Raw genomic sequence first — 24309 nt, forward strand, 5'->3', positions numbered from 1 at the left:
TCATGGAAGGTCCAGCCACCCTTTACCTTTCCTCAGTTTCAGCAATGCCTGACACCATGAAGTTGGCTCCATGCTCTCATTATGAAGTCACACTTCTGTGCCAGGCTGGATGTTAATGCCAACTCCAAGTGCTCCCAGTGCCAGCTTATCTCTTGACACGCTAGGCAAAAAATGCAGTGTTCAGGGTGTTTCCCACTGTGCAGCACACTGACACTTCTACCATAAAGCAAATAACTAAAATCTACAATAACAATACATTGGGGTAATGGGACTATATACAAAAGTAATACAATATTTTAGGATGTATTAATATAAAAAAAAAATAAAATCCTGTGATCCCAACATATTACTAGTGATGAGACAGTATACTTGTTACTCAGGTTTCCCCCGAGCACGCTCGTGTGGTCTCCGAGGATTTTTTGGAGTGATCGGCGATTTTAGTTTGTCCACGCAGCTCCATGACTTGACTGCTTGACAGGCTGGTTACGTGTGGGGGTTGCATGTCTGTTAGGGAATTCCCACTTGTATTCAGCCTGTCTAGCAGCCGCAAATCATGCAGCGGAGACTAAAACTAAATCTCCGAGCAGTCATAAATACTCAGAGACCACTTGAGCTTGCTCAGGGGAAACCCGGTTAACGAGTATACTCGCTCATCACTAATGGTTACTCCTCTATAAATCACGGAGGCCACACCTGGAATATGGGATCCAGTTTTGGGCACCAATTTAAAAAGGCTATTCATAACTTGTTCAGTTCAAAGAAAAGCAACTAGATTATCACATGAGGATGGGCTTGCTTTGCTTAGGGTACCGTCACACAGTGCAATTTTGATCGCTACGACGGTACGATTCGTGACGTTCTAGCGATATCGTTACGATATCGCAGTGTCTGACACGCAGCAGCGATCAGGGATCCTGCTGAGAATCGTACGTCGTAGCAGATCGTTTGGAACTTTCTTTCGTCGCTTGATCACCCGCTGACATCGCTGGATCGTTGTGTGTGACAGAGATCCAGCGATGCGTTCGCTGGTAACCAGGGTAAACATCGGGTAACTAAGCGCAGGGCCGCGCTTAGTAACCCGATGTTTACCGTGGTTACCAGCGTAAAAAAAAAACAAACCGTACATGCTCACCATCTGATGCCCGTCAGGTCCCTTGCCGTCCGCTTCCCGCTCTGACTGTCTGCCGGCTGGAAAGTGAGAGCAGATCACAGCGGTGACGTCACCGCTGCACTCTGCTCTCACTGTACGGCCGGATCTGTCAGAGCAGGAAGCGGACGGCAAGGGGCCGGACGGACATCAGATGGTGAGCATGTACGGTTTGTTTTTTTTACTTTTACGCTGGTAACCACGGTAAACATCGGGTTACTAAGCGTGGCCCTGCGCTTAGTTACCCGATGTTTACCCTGGTTACCCGGGGACTTCGGCATCGCTCCAGCGCCGTGATTGCAACGTGTGACCGCAGTCTACGACGCTGGAGCGATAATCATACGATCGCTGCGACGTCACGGATCGTGCCGTCGTAGCGATCAAAATTGCACTGTGTGACGGTACCCTTAGAAAAGAGCTGCATCACAGGAGATCTCATTTACATGAATAAATGTGCGATCAGTGCAAATGACTTGCACATGAATTATTCCTTCCAAAGACTGTACTGAGGACCAGGGGGCACTCATTACAGGTAAAGGAAGGTGATTTCGGCAGCTAAATGGGAAAGGGTTCTTTACAGTTCGAGCAGTCAGACTGTGAAATGCCAACCACAAGAGGTAGTAATGGCAGACACTATAACAACTTTTAAAAAAAGGCCAGGACTATTTCCAAAATGCACAACCTTGTGGGTTATAGTTAAATTAGTGACCTATGAAGATTGGACCTGGTGGTGGGTTTTTTTTTTTCTCCCCCCCCCCCCCCCCCCCCCAACCTTTTTTAACTGTTGCCCTTGAAAGTGTTGGGACCATTTTACAGTACATAGGTTTTCCCATGTACAAAGAATTTAGAGGTCTTTTTGTTAGGTACACTTGAACTGAGACAAAATCTAAAAATAAAAGCAAAATCGCATTGTAGGATTTTTTTTTTTTTATGCCTTTTGCTGCATGAAATAACTTGATAAAAATAAAAAATAGAACTTTTTGTTTGTAATTACATGGGTCAAATGTTTCCTGTAGTTCTTGGCCAAGTTTGCGCACACTGCAGCAGGGCCTTTGGCTTGCTCCTCCATGCAGATCTTTGCCAGATTTTTCAGGGCTGACGTTCGGCGGGCACGTCAAAACGCCACACAGGACGGCTGCAGATCTGAAGGTAAGAAGTACCCTGTTCTATGCTGCGTACACAAACGCTAGTGTGAAGTCTGTGCAAATAAGCTTTTAAGCCACCGTCGCACTAAGCGAGGTCGCTAGCGAGATCGCTGCTGAGTCACAAGTTTTGTGACGCAACAGCGACCTCAGTAGCGATCTTGCTATGTTTGACACGTAGCAGCGACCAGGCCCCTGCTGTGAGATCGCTGGTCGTGTCGGAATGGCCTGGACCTTTTTTTTGATCGTTGAGGTCCCACTGACATCGCTGAATCGGTGTGTGTGACACGGATTCAGCGATGTCTTCACTGGTAACCAGGGTAAACATCGGGTTACTAAGCGCAGGGCCGCACTTAGTAACCCGATGTTTACCCTGGTTACCATCGTAAATGTAAAAAAAAAAACAACTACATACTCACATTCCGGTGTCCGTCAGGTCCCTTGCCGTCTGCTTCCCGCACTGACTGACTGCCGGCCGTAAAGTGAAAGCACAGCGGTGACGTCACCGCTCTGCTGTTAGGGCCGGCGCTCAGTCAGTGCAGGAAGCGGACGCCGAGGGACACGAAGGTGAGTATGTACTGTTTGGTTTTTTACATTTTACACTGGTAACCAGGGTAAACATCGGGTTACTAAGCGCGGCCCTGCGCTTAGCAACCCGATGTTTACCCTGGTTACCCGGGGACCTCGGCATTGTTGGTCGCTGGAGAGCTGTCTGTGTGACAGCTCTCCAGCGACCACACAGCAACTAATCAGCGACGCTGCAGCGATCGGCATCGTTGTCTGTATCGCTGCAGCGTCGCTAAGTGTGACGGGGCCTTTATTCTTTTGGTGGTGGTCTGACGGTTAACCACAAATGTAAAATTGCTAACCAACCCCAAGGATATGTCCTCCATTTCAGTGGTATAAACCCCTATTAAGACTTGTCCTGCTATTCTTCCTAACCTTTGCTGATCATAATGTTGGTAGAGGCCTTCTGGTACTTGGCATCGGGTACCTAAAATATAGCAACGGACATGTGACAATCCGACTGTCCTTTCTGCCTCTGGCAATTGTGGCTTCCTCTCATTATTCCCTGGCAGAGCTCCTGACACCAGCTATAGAAGGAGGTTCCAGGGAATTCTCATGAATGACATTTCTAAGTAATTGCCCCTTTGCAGCTCAGGACCCTCAGTTCTCATTGTTTGGGCAAAGGACTCAGTATTTCCACAGGATCCTATTGGTTATTTCAGACTCCACCAAGTGTTTGTCTTCTTGCTAGTAAAAGTATGTAACTCGAGCTGTAATGAAATCTGACAGTTCTGCTTTCTGAATGTGGAACAGGCATTTATTGCCTACAAAGCTTGCCTTGTCTCTGAGCTCTCCCTGTCTCCCATATTCTTCTAATACTCAGGTTTGGCCACATTGCATCATTTATAAAGCGTTAGACCATTTCAAGTAATGTTTAAAGGGTAACTACATTTTAAAGGAGTCTGACCTTTCCCAAATCCCTATCATAGTAGGCACCAGTCCTTGCACAAAGGCAACTTCTGTCCAAAGTTTACTAAATGGATGGCACATGGATGCAATACTGATATTCATTACAACACTAAATCATTGCGTGTTTTTGTCCTTGCAGATCTGTGCACGTGACTTCTGAATGTACAGTACACGGATAGACCAATTGTGTTTGAACAGGATCTAAGAGCTGTATCTTTAAAAAATACAGTAAATAAATTGCCTGATGGTTTGACAAAAAGAAGGTTCTTAATCTAGAAATGGTGGTCAAAGCGTTGTGTAGATTCTGGGAGCATGCTCAGAACAGCACTGTGAATTGATAGGGCGATTAAAATGGCCAGCTAAAGTATCAATGGAAGGGTGGTTGTTCCAGACATGGAAACAGCTTTTGGTGCTCCGGGCTTCTCACTTGCATGTGAGCTAAATTTTCTCAAACTAACCATTGGCAAGGCTTAACTTGTTGTGATTTTGGAAAGGACAGTTAACTGTTAGGCTACTTTCACACTAGCGTTAACTGCATTACGTCGCAAATCCGTTTTTTTGCCGAAAAAACGGATGCGTGAAAAACGGTGACAAACATATGCCACGCATCCAGCATTTCGACGGATCCGTCGCAAATCCGCTAAACGTTTCCGTCGAAAATACTGGATGCGTTGCATACGTTTTATCATCCGTTGTATCCGTTTTTCCGACGCATCCGTTTTTAAAATGGGAGGCTCCCAAATTTGATTGGCTACTGGAAAATTTGAAAAACTATATAGTTACTGTTTTTACAGCCCATCTTTGAGGGTTTTAGTTTTGTGGCAGCGATGGAAGGTGTTCTTGGGAGGATTGCGAGTTTGGTTACTGACGTTATATTTGAGACTAATCGCCTGGATATCATAGTGCGGGAGAAGGAGGCGGCAGCGGAAAGGCGTAGGATGCTTCTGCAGCAACGGAGACGACTGTGGATTCATCCGATTAATGAACTACGGATGACCCGGGGTGTCCAGTCCACTCTGTACCTGGAGTTGCGGCACATCCACACAAATTCCACAACTACGTGCGGATGAGGATGGAACATTTTGATTTTTTGCTTGTAAAAATGGAGGATGTCATCCGAAGACAGGACACAAGGATGAGGCTTGCCATCACATCGGCGGAGCGGCTGATGGTGACCCTGCGGTAAGCCTCTTTTTTTTTTTTTTTTTTTTTTTTTTTCTGTCATTGGTCATTTTTAATGTTATATTATTACATGGCAGACAATAAAAAAGTTGCACGTTATAGCATTCATTTCCATGTCCCAAAAAATAACACTTTGAAATGTTAACCCACCATGCAAAAATATATTTGCCACATTTTATTTTAAAAAATCACCTCCCCCCTAAAAAAAAACCTTTACAGTATAACCTTTATTAAAAAATAAGCCCTCAACCAACTCTGTATTGTATGTGTAACCATTGGTACATACACCAGTTTTAAAGTTTTAAATTTACCTTTATGAAATGATACTACGGACATTTTTTTAACAAACATTTTATTATATTCTTTTTTTCTCTTTTTTTTTTTTTTAAATCACAATTAGGAGCTGACATGCTCTTTATTTTAAATACAAGTACATCAACTGCGAATGGTTTTAACAGTAAAATAAAATCAACACTTTTAAATAGAAAAAAAACACCACACTCACACATTCAAACCACAAGCTGCACAGACCACTATACAGTCAATACATCAGAAAAAGGCAATTAACCAATTAAAGCATGGACAAATGCACATGCAATCAACAAGACGCACACAAACATGCATGGTATGTGTCCACATTCCGGATCGCATCAGGATTTGGTCATGATTTTCCATCAGTATTTGTAAGCCAAAACCAGGAGTGTAACAAGAGGGAAAGTATAATAGGAAAACAGGCACACTTTTGCTTTTATCACCCACTCCTGATTTTGGCGTACAAATACTGATGGAAAATCCTGACCAAATCCTGATGCAATCCTGAACATTGACACATACCCTCCCACATGAACAGGCATAAGATTGGCAAAGGCATAATAAGGTGCAGGCACATGATACAAAAGCACACAGCCGTACAAAAATACACACACATGCACGCACATAGCTTTATGCAAATACACATATGTACAACAAAGGCAGAAAGGTGAACCCAATCAGAAGACACGCACGCACGCACACACACACACACACGCACACCTGACAATCCTTTGGCTGGAGCTGCAGGTCTTCACAGTGGCTGGCATCATGGTGGATCTGGACTCTAGCATTGCACTGGCTGGTGCAGGACGATGGCAGGCCTCAGGTTCTCTTCAGGTTTTAAGCTCTTGCTGTAGTCAGTAGTACCTCATACACACAGAAATGCACAGGCACACAGATGCACACAAAAATTGCAATACTCACACTGGCTCTATGGTGGCTGGAGTCCTGTGGCTGGCTCCTGTGGCTGGCAGTCTTCTCCTCTCTGGGTCTTGCAGGCATATGTGGGGTTGAAGGCCCAGGCCAGGTTTATATAGATTTGGGGGTGTCTGGCCAATTGGCAACAAAATTCTGCTTCTGAGCATGCTCAGTGTAAAAAAAAAAAAACAACGTATTGCAGCGCTGTATTGCGTCGTACGACGTGTCCCGACGCATCCGTCGCTCATAGGCTTCCATTGCAGCCAACGACGTATGCCGCAGGATGCGTCGCGACACGTTTTTTAGGCGGAGACAAACGTTACAATCAACGTTTTTTTGAGACGACGTGTCGCCAAATTTCGACGCATCCGTCGTAAAACGTACACGACGTATGTCAATACGTCGCAATACGTCGCCAATACAAATCTATGGGGAAAAAACGCATCCAGCTACAACTTTTGCTGGATGCGTTTTTTCGAAAAAGACGTTTTGAGACGTAATACAGTTAACGCTAGTGTGAAAGTAGCCTTATAGTTTAGATTGTTATAGATCCAGTTTACTAGTGATTGTAGGTCCATGCACTGTCTCTCCACATTGTTCGTAGAGCACCTCTGTCCTTTGGTTTGAGATCGTTTGACATCGTCTGTCATTCCAGTTCTCGTTCCCTTTAATGCTACCTTCTCCTGCATGAGTGATGACCCTTTCTTGCGTGAAGTCACACAGCAGAGGCTCAGTGAAAAAGGAGGAGGCCGTGCTGGGTGAAGACTGGAGCTGGGGTAACCAAGGCTTTGGGTTTGCAAATAGTTCCTCAGCCTCATTTACAGAAGTGTTGCTTTCTTAGGAGCAATTGGCTGGCCAAGTAAAGGGTATTGGTGGACTTGTCTTTGACAAGTCTTCATGAACATAAAATTAGTCTGGGGTGTGAAATCCTGCTGACAGATTCCCTTTTAAATGTAATGTTAGATAAATCATTGTTACGATCTACATTTTTGGGGGTGAGCAGATACGTCATCAGTTTAGACACATCCGCATTACTGGGATTCTTTGGTTAAAATGGTGACCTGATCAATGTGGCTACAATCTGGCAATATCTCGCCAGTCTATTAAATGTACCGTAATCCAGTAAATATTTCTCCCCTCCAGTCCTGGCTAATCCGTTTTTACATCACAAACCAGAAGATGTAAGATTCTTGAACAATATTGATATTTTGGCAGGAATGGTCTTATTAGGGGACTGAGGATTAGGGTATTTATAGAAGACTTGTTCCATCGGGGTCTGATTTATAGGACATGTACAGAACATGCTTTGCGTGATATATGAACATTTCATGCAACTCCAAGGCCTTTACTGAACAAATGTTTCCATTTTATGTGGTTGTGTAATGGCAAGCTCATAGAACTAAGCAGTCTGGAAACATTTTACTGCAAGTCTGTTCTGTGCTTACTATTTAGCTTTTCTCATGTGGACACTTAAAGGACCACTCAACCTGAAACTCAAGTTCTGGAATATGACTGCAGAAGCTGAAGTAGAAATACTAGGCTTTATTCCAATAATGGTAGAATACCGGCACATGGGTAGTGTGGGGTATCGCAGATAAGCCGTGGAACTGCGATGCCTCATAATCCATGGCAGGTTTAAATGGAACCATTCTTGTAGGGAAATAACACTTTACCTGCAAATATGGGGGAAATCTTCAGCTTAATGGAATACTGATCCTGATATGTGCTGCACAGAAAATCCTCCCACCAGGAGGATTTTTCCTTTTTCCTTTTGGAAGCCTGGGCAGGTGAGGATTCAGTCAGCACATGGTAAGCCGGGGTTGTAACCGCACACTGGCACTAACCAACAGCCGGCTCTAATGCTCCCCATACTAGGGCATGCTTGACTCTTGAATACAAATGGCCCACCCTTTTGTTTTAAAATGCATAATCCTTAAGTTATAGCTCTCAGAATAAAGCACTGCAAAAAATTTTCTATAGAAGTTTTTTAATGTGTAAAAGCGCCAAGATATAAATGATCAGTGTAATCGTACTGACCCGAAGAAAGCTGCCTTATCAATTTTACCACATGCAGAACTGCAAAATTCCTGAATTGCTGTTTTTTTTTGTTCTGCCTACCCCACAAAATCAGAATTGAAAGCAGTCATGTGACTGAAAATGGTACCAATAAGTCAACTCCTCCCACAAAAAACAAGCCCTCACATGACTGTCAGCCAAAATATGGAAAATAAATGGCTCTCAAAATATTGATGCAAAAACTGACGGCAACCAAACAAATGCCGCATGAGGAACGTCATAAAAAAAAAAATGGAACCAGTTGTCCACCTCCTGTGTTTTGTTCATTCTGCCTCCCAAAGATCACATTAAGGCTCTGCTCACATTTTATCCTACGCTGAGCACTTGCATCAGGGGTTTCCATGTAAACCTGAAATGCATGATTTAGACAGACCCCCCCCCCCTTCTTGGCGGGAGATTCCCTATGAGACAGATGAAGGCACTGTGGGTGCCGTCTGACAAGTGATCCGGCTTTGTCCGTCTTTTCAGGTGTACATAAAAGCATGGTCCACCAGTTTTGTGCACCGCTGAAGAAGCCAGACTGAGTCTAGAGTAACTGCTGCATTAAAGTGAACGGATCCCTCGGGTTTCATCTGAATCGAGTGACTCAGATTTAGATATGTAAACCATAAAGTGCTCAGCGTAGAGCGCCGGGTGAATGTGATCCAAAATGTTCACAATAAAAGCTGCAAGTCCCCACTCAGGTCTATCATCTGTTAACGGAAATATAGGGGGCTTCCACATTACTGTTTGTACAAAGGCTCTGGAAAAGCGCTATAGCTCCTTGCCTGCCTAAAGAAATGCATCAAATTTTGCGCTTCCAAACACCCCAGTGTGCCTAAATCGCATCTAGCGCCCACATATTTGGCATTTCTGTAGCCATGAGAGCCCGTCTAGTTTTATAGGTCTCCAGAAGCGTGTACTGGGCGCTACAACAGCAGTTTGCTTTTTTTTTTTTTTTTTTTTTACTGCACAATGGTAAATTGTGACCCACCTGTGATGTCCATATGATCACTGCTCCTGTATATGAATTCATTGAAAGGTATTTGTAAAATGAGGTCATATATGGGGGGGGTTTTGTTCAGGCACCTCAGGGGTTCTACCAATGTGACATGGCACCCTCAAATCATTCCAACAAAATCAGAACTCCTATATGGTGCGTCTTCCCTTCTAAGCTTTGCGCTCCAAAAGTGGTTGTGTGGTTTGTTTTTTTTAAGTGGCTGTAAGTTATAAATCTCCTGGTGTTAAACAGAAGTTTAAGGTGCTCCCCATACATCTTCATAAATTCCTTGAGGGGGATCTGGTTTCCAAAATGGTATCACTGGTGGGGGCTTTCCTGTGTTTAAGGACATCATGGGCTTTCCAAACAGGACATGGCGTCTGATAATTGAATGCAAAATTTGCTGACCAAGTCAAATGGCGCTTCTCTTCAGAGCTCTGCCATGCGTCAAAACAGTCATTTTCCCCCACATATGGGGTATTGATGTATTATGGAGAAATTGCACAAATTTTGCCCTGCCACACACCTCCCTCTTATCCTTGTGGGGGGAAAAAAAGTGAATGTTAGGGTACGTGTCCACGGTCAGGATGGCCGGCGGTATCGCCGGAGCGGCGAAGCCGCTTGGCGCTAAGCCCCGCCCCCTTTCTGGGACACGATGATGCCGGATGTGTTAACTGTACACATCCGGGACCCTCGCATAGCGCCCTGTGATATTACTTGCGGCGACGCAGCGTCGCCGCAGGTAGCACGGACATGCTGCGATCTGAAATGACGCGCGGCATGTCCGGAGTTGCAGGGAAGTCGGATGCGTGTTTCCACGCATAGTGGACACGGGATTTCATAAAATCCCCTCCACTATGCTGGAACATCTGGACGCTGTGTGTTTGACGCTGCAGCTCTGCGCAGCGTCAAACAAGCAGCGTTTACTGACCGTGGACACATACCCTAAGTGTTTTGTTTTGTTCCCCCCCCCCCCCCCCCACATTCCATTAATTCATGTGAAGCATTTGAGGCTTAAACTTATTGAATGGTTTTGAGCACCTTGAGGGGTGTCTCTTTTGGTATTTTGTCATATTGGCCCCTCAAGTCACTTCTTACAATGTGGTTTCCCCCCCCCCCCCAAAGGAAAAATAAAAAAATAAATTGTTAGAACAATGAGAAATTGCTGGTCTACTTCTTTACATCAGTACAATTTTTTTAAACTTAGACATGTGGGAAATTTTAACTGTAAAATATATATATATATATATCGCAACATCCGTATGACATCTGTATTGCTGTCCGATTTTTACGCAGCGGTGTCCTTTGAAAAGCCGGCAAATCAGTGCTGTGTACAGTAAAATCACACTGACAGGTTAGAATAGATATATACACATAGAATGTGTATATATACATATATATCAGTGAGACACCTATATATGTATATTTATATTTAATGCAGCGCTAGATAGCATAAAAGCCGCTAATTCAATTGCCGGCTTTTGCTCTCTCCTTCACAAACCCGACAGGATGTGAGACATGGTTTACAGACAGTAAACCATCTCATGTCTCCTTTTTTTTTTTTTTTTTTTTTTTTTTTTTTTCATATTCCACACTTCTAATGTTAGTAGTGTGTATGTGCAAAATTTGGCCGCTGTAGCTGCTAAAATAAAGGGTTAAATGGCGGAAAAAATTGGCGTGGGCTCCCGCGCAATTTTCTTTGCCAGAGTGGTAAAGCCAGTGACTGAGGGCAGATATTAATAGCCTAGAGAGGGTCCATGGTTATTGGCCCCCCTGGCTACAAACATCTGCCCCCAGCCACCCCAGAAAAGGCACATCTGGAAGATGCGCCTATTCTGGCACTTGGCCACACTCTTCCCACTCCCGTGTAGCGGTGGGATATGGGGTAATGAAGGGTTAATGTCACCTTGCTATTGTAAGGTGACATTAAGCCAGATTAATAATGGAGAGGCGTCAATTATGACACCTATCCATTATTAATCCAATTGTATGAAAGGGTTAAAAAAAAACACATTATTAAAGTATTTTAATGAAATAAACACAGGTTGTTGTAATATTTTATTGCTCTCAATCCACCTGAAGACCCTCGCTTGGAAAAATAATAAACCAACTATATACATACCTTCCGTAGATCTGTGACGTCCCACGATGTAAATCCATCTGAAGGGGTTAAAATATTTTACAGGCAGGAGCTCTGCTATAATGCAGCTGTGCTCGTGCCTGTAAAACCCAGGGAATGAAGGTAATGTAGGTCAATGACCTATAGTTACCTTCAGTCGCGGTGATGCGCCCTCTGCTGGATGTCCTTATGAACTGCAGCCTGGGAACTTTTTCCCACGCTCGACGTCATGAGGACATCCAGCAGGGGGCGCCTCACCGCGACTGAAGGTAACTACATTACCTTCATTCCCCGGGGTTTACAGGCACCAGCACAGCTGCATTATAGCAGAGCTCCTGCCTGTAAAATATTTTAACCCCTTCAGATGGATTTACATCGTGGGACGTCACAGATCATCTGAAGGTATGTATATTGTTGGTTTATTTTTCCAAGCGAGGGTCTTCAGGTGGATTGAGAGCAATAAAATATTACAACATCCTGTGTGTTTATTTCATTAAAATACTTTATAATGTGTTTTTTTTAACCCTTTCATACAATTGGATTAATAATGGATAGGTGTCATAATTGACGCCTCTCCATTATTAATCTGGCTTAATGTCACCTTACAATAGCAAGGTGACATTAACCCTTCATTACACCATATCCCACCGCTACAGGAGAGTGGCCAAGTGCCAGAATAGGCGCATCTTCTAGATGTGCCTTTCCTGGGGTGGCTGGGGGCAGATGTTTGTAGCCAGGGGGGCCAATAACCATGGACCCTCTCTAGGCTATTAATATCTGCCCTCAGTCACTGGCTTTACCACTCTGGCGGAGAAAATTGCGCGGGAGCCCACGCCAATTTTTTGCAGCCCTTTATTTTAGCAGCTACAGCGGCCACATTTTGCACATACACACTACTAACATTAGAAGTGTGGAATATGCAAAAAAGACATGAGATGGTTTACTGTATGTAAACCATGTCTCATATCCTGTCGGGTTTGTGAAAGAGCATAAAAGCCGCTAATTCAATTGCCGGCTTTTGCTCTATCTAGCGCTGCATTAAATATAAATATACATATATAGATGTCTCACTGACATATATATGTATATACACATTCTATGTGTATAGATCTAATCTAACCTGTCAGTGTGATTTTACTGTACACCGCGCTGAATTGCCAACTTTTCAAAGGACACCGGTGCGTAAAAATCGGACAGAACTCGCATGGTGCGAGTGCTGTGCGTGTTTTTTTTTTTTTGTTTTTTTTTCTCTTCAGCGGAGTCATAGAAGCCATACTGAGCTGTAGCTGTGAATCCAGCTCCAGAATAAGCTAGCGGGAATCGGTACAATCTGTTTTCGCTCTGCTTCCCTCTAGTCCTCTTCATAATTAACTTCTGTAACCTGACACCTCACTGTGCTGAAAGTTGGATCCTTGAGCAAGACAGACTTGAGCTTTCATAAACCCCTCCCCCACCACAGTAAATGAGGAGTTTAGGGAGGAAGAAGTGGCTCATAAACGGAGTAACAAAGTATATTTTCCTGCTAAGATTTTAGTTTCTTTTCCCTCATGCAACTGATTTGTCAAGGTTGTGAACCATGTTGCGGAAAGTCGACTATTCTGTATCCAGTTCTCCCATGTAATGGTCATCTTGCTGCTGCTTCTCCAGTACTCCTGAATCTATTTGCTTCAATGTTTGGAAAGGAGTAGCAATGCATGTAATTTATGCTGTAATGTTTTGTTCACAGGTTGTGTGGTACTATGTATTAAAGGAAATTGTTTCCATACAGACGGTGGCTTTTGCAGGTAAGTGGCCTTCAAAATATATTTAAATGTATTGAATTGCCTGTCGTAGAGCTGAGCTAAAGATCTGTTTCTACCTATCAAAGGAGATCAAAGCAAGAAGAAGCAGAATAACTGTTTGGAAGTGGGGTAACAAGGGGCTACAGACCCCAAAGCTAAATATGCACTGCTACAAAAAAACTTAAATCAAACTTCTGTGAAATCATACTGTCCACTTAGGAAGCAACAGTGTTTAAAATCAGTTTCACATGCTGTTGTGCAAATGGAATAGACAACAGATGGAAATTATTGGCGATTATCAAGACACACTCAAAGGAGTGGGGACCACATCTCAGTACCAATGCTTTCTGGCTGAGGTAAGAAGGTTTGCTGTCTGTCAGCGTAGTGTCCAGAGGCTGGAGGCTCTACCAGGAGACATGGAGGGGGCCGTAGGAGGGCAACAACCCAGCAGCAGGACCGCTACCTCAGCCTTTGTGCAAGGCGGAACAGGAGGAGCACTGCCAGAGCCTTGCAAAATGACCTCCATCAGGCCACAAATGTGCATGCATGTGTCTGCACAAAGGGGTTATAAACAGACTCCATGAGGATGGTCTGAGTGCCCGACGTCCACAGATGGGGGTGTGTGCTCACAGCCCAACACCATGCAGGACGCTTGGCACAGAACACCAGGATTGGCAAATTCGCCAGGCACACTGTGATCTTCATAGATGAAAGCAAGTTCACACTGAGCACATTTAACAGTCTGAAGACGCTGTGGAGAGTGATCTGCTGCCTCAACGTCCTTCAGCATGACTAGTTTGGTAGTGGGTCAGTAATGGTGTGAGGTGGAATTTCTTTGGAGGGCCGCACAGCCCTCCATGTGGTCGCCAAAGGTAGCCTGACTGCCATTATGTACCGAGATGAGCTCCTCAGACCCCTTGTGAGACCATATGCTGGTGCAGTTGGCCCTGGGTTCCTCCTAATGCAGGACAATGCCAGACCTCATGTGGCTGGAGTGTCAGCAGTTCCTGCAAGATGAAGGCATTAAAGCGATGGCCTGGCTCGCCTGTTTCCCAGACCTGAATCCGATTGAACACATCTGGGACATCATGTCTCGCACCATCCACCAACGTCACATTGCACCACACTGTCCAGGAGTTGGATGCTTTAGTTCATGCCTGGGAGGAGATCCCTCAGGAGACCATCCGCCGCCCCATCAGGAGCATGTCCAGGCGTTGTAGGGAGGTCATACAGGCACGTGGAGGCCACACACTGAGCATTTCCTTGTCTTGAGGCCTTTCCACTGAAGCTGGATCAGCCTGTAACTTCATTTTTCACTTTGATTTTGAGTATCATTCCAACTCCAGACCTCCGTGGGATATTGGTTGTGATTAACATTGATCATTTTTAGGTGTTATTGTTCTCAACACATTCCACTATGTAATGAATAATTTACAACTGGAATGTTTCATTCAGTGGGATTTTAGTGTTCCCCCTTTTTTTTTTTTTTTTTTTTTTAATTATATAGCAGTGTATAACAGGGCCACTAAATATTGTCTTAACTATATTGGTCTCCTCAAATGGTGGAAATTGATGCAGCTTCTTGAATGTTGCTGTGGGGGTCTTGGCAGCCTTCCGGGCCAATTTTCCGCTTTTCTACATCGGTGTTTGAGGGAGTCTAGTTCTAGGTAATGTCATTGTGCCAAACTTAAGTCATTTCAGTGCCAGTGTTCTATGTATCTTATGCTTTGGGATTTTTTCTTTTTTTTCTTTTTTTTTTTTTTTAAACTTTCTGACAACTTTCAACAATGCGATCTGTGCTGTAAAGGTACCGTCACACTAAACGATATCGCTAGCGATCCGTGACGTTGCAGCGTCCTCGCTAGCGATATCGTTTAGTTTGACACGCAGCAGCGATCAGGATCCTGCTGTGATGTCGCTGGTCGCTGAATAAAGTCCAGAACTTTATTTGGTCGTCCGATCGCCGTGTATCGTTGTGTTTGACACCAAAAGCAACGATACCAGCGATGTTTTACACTGGTAACCAGGGTAAACATCGGGTTACTAAGCGCAGGGCCGCGCTTAGTAACCCGATGTTTACCCTGGTTACCAGCGTAAAAGTAAAAAAAACAAACAGTACATGCTCACCTGCGCGTCTCCCAGCGTCTGCTTCCTGCTCTGACTGAGATCCGGCCCTAAAGTGAAAGTGAAAGCACAGCGGTGACGTCACCGCTGTGCTGTTAGGGCCGGAGCTCAGTCAGTGTCAGGAAGCAGACGCTGGGAGACGCGCAGGTGAGCATGTACTGTTTGTTTTTTTTACTTTTACGCTGGTAACCAGGGTAAACATCGGGTTACTAAGCGCGGCCCTGCGCTTAGCAACCCGATGTTTACCCTGGTTACCCGGGGACCTCGGCATCGTTGGTCGCTGGAGAGCGGTCTGTGTGACAGCTCTCCAGCGATCAAACAGCGACGCTGCAGCGATCGACATCGTTGTCGCTATCGCTGCAGCGTCGCTTAAGGTACCGTCACATTAAGCGACGCTGCAGCGATAGCGACAGCGATGCCGATCGCTGCAGCGTCGCTGTTTGGTCGCTGGGGAGCTGTCACACAGACCGCTCTCCAGCGACCAACGATGCCGAGGTCCCCGGGTAACCAGGGTAAGCATCGGGTTGCTAAGCGCAGGGCCGCGCTTAGTAACCCGATGTTTACCCTGGTTACCAGCGTAAAAGTTAAAAAAACAAACAGCACATGCTCACCTGCGCGTCCCCCAGCCTCTGCTTCCTGACACTGACTGAGCTCCGGCCCTAACAGCACAGCGGTGACGTCACCGCTGTGCTTTCACTTTCAGTTTAGGGCCGGCGCTCAGTCAGTGTCAGGAAGCAGAGGCTGGGGGACGCGCTGGTGAGTATGTGCTGTTTGTTTTTTTAACTTTTACGCTGGTAACCAGGGTAAACATCGGGTTACTAAGCGCGGCCCTGCGCTTAGTAACCCGATGTTTACCCTGGTTACCAGTGTAAAATATCGCTGGTATCCTTGCTTTTGCTGTCAAACACGGCGATACACGGCGACCTAGCGACCAAATAAAGTGCAGACCTTCTAGCAGCGACCAGCAATTTCACAGCGGGATCCAGATCGCTGCTGCGTGTCAAATACAGCGATATCGCTATCCAGGTCGCTGCAACGTCACGGATCGCTGGCGATATCGCCTAGTGTGACGGTACCTTTAATGTGACGGTACCTTAAGCTGTTTAGACCATGGCTTTTGCTGTAAAATGCATGTAAAAATGTCAGGAAAAATAAATGTTATATGGGGTTAATCTAAATTACTTGGCGTATGGCAGCTGTGTTCTGACTATTTGGCCTGTATTTTAATGTGGCTAATTCTGATCATGATCACATCCCCAATTATCAGAGGGTGTTAACATTTATGGAGCCATGTTGTTTTACTCTTTTATTGGAGCAAAAGTTCTGCTTGTTCTTGAGAAGTTCCACGGCCCCTTCCCCCCCCCCCCCCCCCTTACATAAACATGGTATTTTAACAGTTGCAGATCTATTGGGATCTTTATTGTGGCTGCACAAAAATGTTAACTGCTGTCAAAAAAGAAAAATTGGATTCCTGAAGTGGTCTAGCGGTGGGAACAAAGCAAAAACTTTTTTGCTGGACAACCTTTAGTTGGGCCAAGCTCATAACTGCGACATGTCAGTTTTACATAGAAACTCGCAGCTTTTATATTTTATATCTAAACAAAGCGGCCTGTTGTAGATAATCTGGACCTGCCAGGTTTATTATGATCCAGTTTTTTTTGCAGGAGTTCCAGTAACTGAACACCACCTAATTCCCAGCGGTGTTTGTTTGCCATTTTTCTCTAGGATATTTTGTGGTCATATTTTCACAGTAGACTTGCTGTATGTTTTGAAAAGCCTTTATATTTCAGGGAAATCCTTTGTGCAACTTGGTGATGATGCAAGTATGATGGGGGTTATTGCAATATATCCTGTAGAGCAGGGGCTGTCTAGTTTTCATGACAGCCGGAGGCTCACAAGTTGCAGATCACTTTTGTAGAAATTCAATTGACTTTTTGATTAGGTGCAGAAGTTTTTGGGGTGTGTTGTGTGTGGTTTTTTTTTTTTTTTTGTAAATACTATTTTGCTCCAATAACTGTCTTGGAGTTGTGGTTCCAGTCTACAACTTCATTCATGTGTCTTTGAGCTGCTAATTTTTAGTTGGTTTGGGACTCAGCAATTAGACAGTTAATGATTGTACAGTTATCAACCATCCACAAGACATAATATAAATGTTTATGGTATGTCCCCCTTAAGCTTTTTTGTTTTTAGGATGGTGCTGTGCTGCATTGATGTGTATTACAACTTTATTTTTTTTTTACACTTAGGATAGTTCTGTTTGGTGGAGAGGCCTCAGCGAAGAGCAGTCATCAACAATCACCTCTGATAACTGTTTCTGATGGGAGAAAAAATGGTAAGAAATGAGACCTGTTTGTCTTCTGTAATATGAATAGATGTACATATAGAAAAGTCGCACTCTGTGCCTCCTTAGGATGAAGAAAGTCAGAGCAGCCTGGAGTGTATCCAAGCATATCAGATTTTTCCTCGCAAGCAGCTGATCCGGGAAGATGAAAACCTTCAGGTAAGGATGTCCTAAATGGTCACATTCAATGGTGGTAATTTAGAAATCTTAAATGGTTAGTCTAATATTTGGTAATGGGTACGACTGAAAAGTGCTGGTAACGAGTCGTCAGTGGTAGATTACTAGCCATAAAAAAAGTTGATGAGCGAACATGCTCCTAAAACAATCGCTGGTAACAAATTTGCAAGCTTTTGTGACTACTCGGATGTCCATCAGGCATAGGATGCCATCTACGCCTGAGACCTGATTAGTCTTGAAAGCTTGCAATCGGTTATCAACCCCAGAGGACTCTAAAACATTAATTTTGGAACCAAAAACAAACCATAGCAATTTACTTGCTATTAAAGTCTATTTTCCATGACAGCTTATATATCTTGTGCTGTCGTGGGCTCTGAGAATTCCTGTTTAACTACGTCTTTCTGTGACACTTTTTTTTTTTTTTTTTTTTTTGTGTACATTGTATAGGTTATACAGTGAGGCATAAAGCCATATTTACAAACTTGGAAAGCACCTCTCTGTAGCTGGATGGAGTGCAGTTAGGTCCATATTCAGCCAGCATCAGTGCATCGGTTCTTCTCTGCTAATACTTGCATAATCGGAGATCACCTATTGTGGCCCAGAGGCACAATGATGCTGGAGCATAAACAGGAGTGCATTGTTCCCTAGAAATCTGGAAGCCAGGAGTTTCTAGAGCCATTTACTTTTGCAATACATTGACAGCTCCATTCCCTTTAAGAGGCTCTAAAGGTACCTTCACACTAAACGACTTTGCAACGATAACGATAGTGATCCGTGACGTTGCAGCGTCCTGGATAGCGATATCGTTGTGTTTGACACGCAGCAGCGATCTGGATCCTGCTGTGATATCGCTGGTCGTTGCTGAAAGTTCAGAACTTTATTTGGTCGTCAGATCGGCGTGTATCGTCGTGTTTGACAGCAAAAGCAACGATGCCAGCGATGTTTTACAATGGTAACCAGGGTAAATATCGGGTTACTAAACGCAGGGCTGCGCTTAGTAACCCGATATTTACCCTGGTTACCATTGTAAAAGTAAAAAAAAAACAGTACATACTCACCTTCTGCTGTCTGTCACACGTCCCCCGGCGTCCGCTTCCCACACTGACTGTTAGTGCCGGCCGTAAAGTGAAAGCAGAGCAAAGTGGTGACATCTCCGCTGTGCCTTACGGCCGGCAATCAGTCAGTGCAGGAAGCAGACGCCGGGGGACGTTACGGACACCGGAATGTAAGTATGTACTGTTTGTTTTTTGTTTTTTTTACTTTTACGCTGGTAACCAGGGTAAACATCGGGTTACTAAGCGCGGCCCTGCGCTTAGTAACCCGATGTTTACCCGGGGACTTCGGCATAGTTGGTCGCTGGAGAGCTGTCTGTGTGACGGCTCTCCAGCGACCACACAGCGACGCTGCAGCGATCGGCATCGTTGTCGATATCGCTGCAGCGTCGCTTAGTGTGAAGGTACCTTAAGTCTTTCATCCCCATCTGAGAGCATAATGGAGGTGCAGAGACCCTGAATAGAGCAACATGTCACTTTGCTGCAGGTATGATTAAAACCACTGATTTATTTGCTGCAGATCTAGTAGTTCTCTGAATGCTACCTATTACTATAATGATGCAATAACCCCATCCCTCCATCACTTCTTGGCAGATTTCTGTGTACACTGTGCAGAGGCAGAAAGCTGCCAAGTGGTTGGGTCAGGGCTATACAGAGCTTTGATATGGAGGACTTCATGGCAGTACGTTTACTACTCCTCTACTGATATCCTGCATGCAGTCCAGTAAGTGACGTATCGCTAGAATCGGGGTGTCTACCCCTACATCATGCTGCTCAGATTAAGTAGCTGTAACCTGGTGCCAGATCCTCTTCTGTTGTCTCTGCTGTATAGTATACAGACCCATGGGATTCATGTTTGTAATGTCTCTGCTCAGGTTCCTTTCCAGGAGTTACATGGAGAGAGCACAGAATTTGTGGGTCGTGCAGAAGATGCCATCATTTCGCTTTCAAATTATCGTCTGAACATCAAGTTTAAGGAGTCCTCGATCAATGTAAGTATTTCACTGCACATGCATTGGGATTATCATACTGAGGGATTTTAGCAAATATAACAAATGGTTCCTCATTCCCTGGGCCACTTAAAGTAAAAAAAAAAATAAAATTACTGTAAGTTAATTCGTAGTTCAGGATTTTGATGTTGCATTATCTATAAAAGCTCCCTTGTAAATGCATTACGTCACATAACTTGTCCTAAGTATGAGTGCTGCATTAACAGCAGTGCAGACGTCCGTATTAATCTCTCCTTTTGCCTTGCTAGCTAATGCACTGTATGATGTGCTGCCTTTACAGTACAAGGTAATATCATGCAGTGAGAACTACCTGTCACTGCATGTTATATTGCTATGGGTTTTTCCAGAAGATATTGGCCCAACTGAATTCAGCCGTGGTGGGTAATAAATGCTCAAAATCAACATTGGTGCAAAACTGGTAATGCAGTGTATGTATAAAGGGATCGTTTTATGTATCAGATGAATCTACCCTTTTTAACACCTTTTTGTTTTAAGTGTGCAAACCATTGCAGGGGAGTATGCACATAGATCTGGCCATTTTCCTCTAGGAATCTGATCTCCTAGCATCCTAATAAAGCACTTAACGTGCACAGGATGTATAAACTCTGTTTAGAATTTGAGCTGGAATTCCTGAAATTGGAACGCTTGCATACAGTTAGGAAAATGCCATTCTAAGAGCTTATATATGGTGGCTTGTCCTAATGAAGCTGTGATCAGTCTAGGGCTCTATAATCTGCTCATATTTTTGTAAAAGTGTGTTTATCTTGTGCCATACATGTGGTAAGTGAGGTTTGATAAATTATTGTAGGTTCCTCTGCAGCTGATAGAATCTGTAGAATGCCGTGATCCCTTCCAGCTCCATTTGACCTGTAAGGACTGCAAAGTAATTAGGTATGGCTGCAGCAAAAACCATTTATCAGGTTTCTTAATCATTTTTTGTAATGCATATATATAGATGTCTAAAAGAGCCTTCTTCAATCCCAGGTGCCAGTTTTTCAACTCTGAACAGGTCCAGGAATGGCAGAAACGTCTCAACGCTGCCTTGCGTCCACCTAGTCGCATAGAAGATCTGTTTTCCTTTGCTTACCATGCTTGGTGCATGGAGGTTTATGCCAGTGAAAAAGAACAACATGGAGACCTATGCCGACCAGGTGAGCATAAATTTTAGTCTTGGTTTTCACTGATTGCTAGCCTGACTTGCCCTTTCCTACACTGCTTAGCGTGGCCAAATGGTCAACTCATTTCTAAAAGGAGCACATTATCACCTTTCCAACTAGGCAATTTTCTATTCTTGTGCTCTAGTTTCTCTCGCCTTATTTAAAGAGCCGTAATCTTACTTTATCAGACAGATGTATGAAGGTTTGTTTTTCAATGCAATTTTACTTTTTCTGACACTCATTTTTCAGGTGAAGCAGCTGTGTGAAGTATTTGTGTGGGGTTTTTTTTATTTTTTTTATATACACCCATTGAGTTACAGAATCTGTCAGAAGGTTTTTGCTACCTCAATGGAGAGCAGCCTTATGCAGGCAAAGAAGCTGAATCCAACAATGTTTCAGTGTGCGGACAGATGCACACAATATTTCGTGTTTCTTTATCGCTTCATTGGGGGACACACAACCATGGGTGTATGCTACTCAGCATACACCCACTGACCGGCACAAAGCTTGTCGGTTTTAGCTTGGTGTCAGTAGGAGGCAGACCTGGATCTGATCCCAGGTCTATCTTTTCCTTTTTAGGTCACCCTGTTGTGTGGTTTTTAAGTTACCCTTTCTTTCAGGTTCTTCCTTACAGGGTGCAATTTCTTACCCGGGCTTCCTGCACACAAGCGACCGAGAGAACTATGTGCTGTCACCCACATCATTCACTCTGGTCTGCTAGGCAGGACCTTACCCCCTATCGCTTCAGTGTGGTTTTGTGGCAGTTGGTCCTTGCCTATTCCCCAGAACTCTTTGCAGCAACCTTCCTGTAAACCCCCTCAATCCTTGAGGTCTGCACAGTCTAGGAGGATGCCTTGTTTTCCAGTGACCCTGCCCCTCTACCATCTCACCATGGGGCTCCTGATGCAGTCCTTAAACGAGAAGGAGTCAGAACTCAAACAGGTACTGTTCCCTTCTGCACAGTCCCTCCTCTTGGCAGAGCAGGGGGGCATCGGAGTTGGCGTATCCAACTACTCCCGATGCGCCATGACTGAGGCACTGTCTCAGTAGAATTTAGCCCCTGGGCTCTCCTAGTGCCGTCATTACACCCCTCCATCTCCTGCATGATGTCTGTGCGTGCTTTACAGCCCTTAACATGGCTTTTTTTGCCAGCCAGTACACAACCCACTTGTCCCTACTTATCAGCACGTGAAGTCTCCCGCATTCTATTATCCTATTGGAACACCTGTTTCATGTCACGTGGTCCTTGCAGCATGCCCAGTCTGGGCCCACCCCTCTCTTCTCCCACGCTCTGTCTCTGCAGCTTTGTCAGCTCCAGCCATGGCTCCAGATTCTCTCTGCAGCACCTGCCCTGACAGATCAGCGCTGACAAGGCTCTCCTTATGCAGGACCAGGTAGTCTCTGTCCAGGCTGTATTTCTTGTTTCATTCTTCTCAGATCATTCCTTCCCCTCCACTGGAAAGCTGTCAAAACTGAGACCAGTCTCCTCTGATTGGGAGTGGTCCGTCTTCATCACAATCCAGGGTTGCTGGATCATTTGGGAAGCCTCCCTTCCCGTGAATTGCTCTGAATTCCAGTAAATCTACCTCTTCTACACTGGCAGGACCTTCTAGCAGGCCATCTAGTTTGCATTTAATGTGACAATGCCACTGATCCCAAGACTCTTTAAGAAGATAAAGGTGCAGGGAGTCCCAGTAACCCTAGTGGCTCCAGAATGGCCCCTGACGTGCCTGGTACGCAGAGTTAAGCAATCAACTTGCAGGTTTACCTTGGAGACTTCCACACTGTCCAGACCTAATGTCACAGGGTCCCCGCTCTTCCATCAGAATTCTCAGTCTCTGAATTTAACGGCATGGCTGAGATCATAGTTCTGATTGAAAGCTGTGGTTTTTTTCTTTTGGTTGGTGTGAAAACCACTCTGCTCTCTTTTCCCCTTCTGTCCATCATGGCTTTTCTTGAATCCGTTCTTAACAGATTTGTCTCTTGGTACAGTCAAGGGTCAGATCTCTGTGCTCTATTCTGTTTCAATGGAATTTGGCTTCCCGTCCCCAGGTCAAGAGCTTCCTCCAGGGAATGGCTAGCCTGGCACTGCTGTATCTCCCTCCTGTAGAACAGTGGAACCTTAACCTATTTTTAAGTGTTCTTCAGCAATTCCCCTTTAAACCTATTCAAGACATCACATCTTTTCTCTCCTGGAAGGTTGCTTTTCTGGTAGCCATCACATCCATGAGAAGGATCTCTGAGCTGGCTGCTTTCTCCTGTTGCTCTTCGTTTCTTGTCTTCCATCAGGAAGGAAAACACTGGTCTGAGGATCAGTGTGCTAAGGTAGTCTCCTTTCCACATCAGTGAAGACATTGTCCTGCCTCCTTTCTGCCCATCTTCAGTTCATCCTCTTGAAAGGTCTCTTCACAAGCTGGATCTGGTCAGCGCTCTACTGTTACATCACAAGAACTGCTCCTTTCAGATGTTCTGATGCCAGGTTTGTCGTTCTTGAGGGTCACCGCAAGGGGCTCCCTTCTTCAAAGTCTGCCATCGCCTGCTTGATTAATTCGGCTATACTGGAGGATTATCGTGTTGAGGACAGACCAGCCCCCCTCTGGGAATGAGGGCTCTCTCAACCTGGTTGGTTGGGGCTTCCTGGACTGTACACCAGCAGGCTTCTTCAACCCAGATTTGCAAAGCTGCTACCTGGCCATCCCATCACACTTTCGCGAGCTTCTACAGAGTACGTACCTTCGCTTTGGCTGATGCCAGCCTAGGTAAAAAAGGTGCTACAAGCAGCAGTTGCCTGACCTGATTTGAGAAAGATATTCTGTTCCCTCCCTTGGGACTGTTTTAGGACGTCCCATGGTTACCTGTGTCTCCCAAATGATTGGAACAGCATTCCCAAAGCCACACATTGTAAATCCTGCTATGACGATTAACAGTATAATGGAACAGGTCAACAGCTACTGTAAGGGTACTGTCACACAGTGCCATTTTGATCGCTACGACGGTACGATTCGTGACGTTCTAGCGATATCGTTACGATATCGCAGTGTCTGACACGCAGCAGCGATCAGGGATCCTGCTGAGAATCGTACGTCGTAGCAGATCGTATGGAACTTTCTTTCGTCGCTTGATCACCCGCTGACATCGCTGGATCGTTGTGTGTGACAGCGATCCAGCGATGTGTTCGCTTGTAACCAGGGTAAACATCGGGTAACTAAGCGCAGGGCCGCGCTTAGTAACCCGATGTTTACCGTGGTTACCAGCGTAAACGTAAAAAAAACAAACAGTACATACTTACATTCCGGTGTCTGTCCTCCAGCGTCTC

At 44.8% G+C, this 24309-nt stretch overlaps 1 protein-coding gene across 2 annotated transcripts in view; it reads left to right on the forward strand.

The window, feature by feature from the left end:
* MTMR3 (myotubularin related protein 3) overlaps positions 1 to 24309 on the forward strand; it is a 63139-nt gene that overhangs the window by 10798 nt on the left and 28032 nt on the right. For both annotated transcript variants that reach the window (XM_077297027.1, XM_077297037.1), the window contains exons 2-7: positions 13078 to 13135; positions 17503 to 17588; positions 17667 to 17756; positions 19702 to 19818; positions 20645 to 20727; positions 20821 to 20987. In XM_077297027.1, coding sequence (XP_077153142.1) covers positions 17574 to 17588; positions 17667 to 17756; positions 19702 to 19818; positions 20645 to 20727; positions 20821 to 20987 — 472 coding nt within the window. In that variant the 5' untranslated portion in view covers positions 13078 to 13135; positions 17503 to 17573. The remainder of the gene's footprint in view (positions 1 to 13077; positions 13136 to 17502; positions 17589 to 17666; positions 17757 to 19701; positions 19819 to 20644; positions 20728 to 20820; positions 20988 to 24309) is intronic.

Source organism: Ranitomeya variabilis, chromosome 1 (assembly GCF_051348905.1).
Source record: "Ranitomeya variabilis isolate aRanVar5 chromosome 1, aRanVar5.hap1, whole genome shotgun sequence".
Taxonomy (NCBI): domain Eukaryota; kingdom Metazoa; phylum Chordata; class Amphibia; order Anura; family Dendrobatidae; genus Ranitomeya; species Ranitomeya variabilis.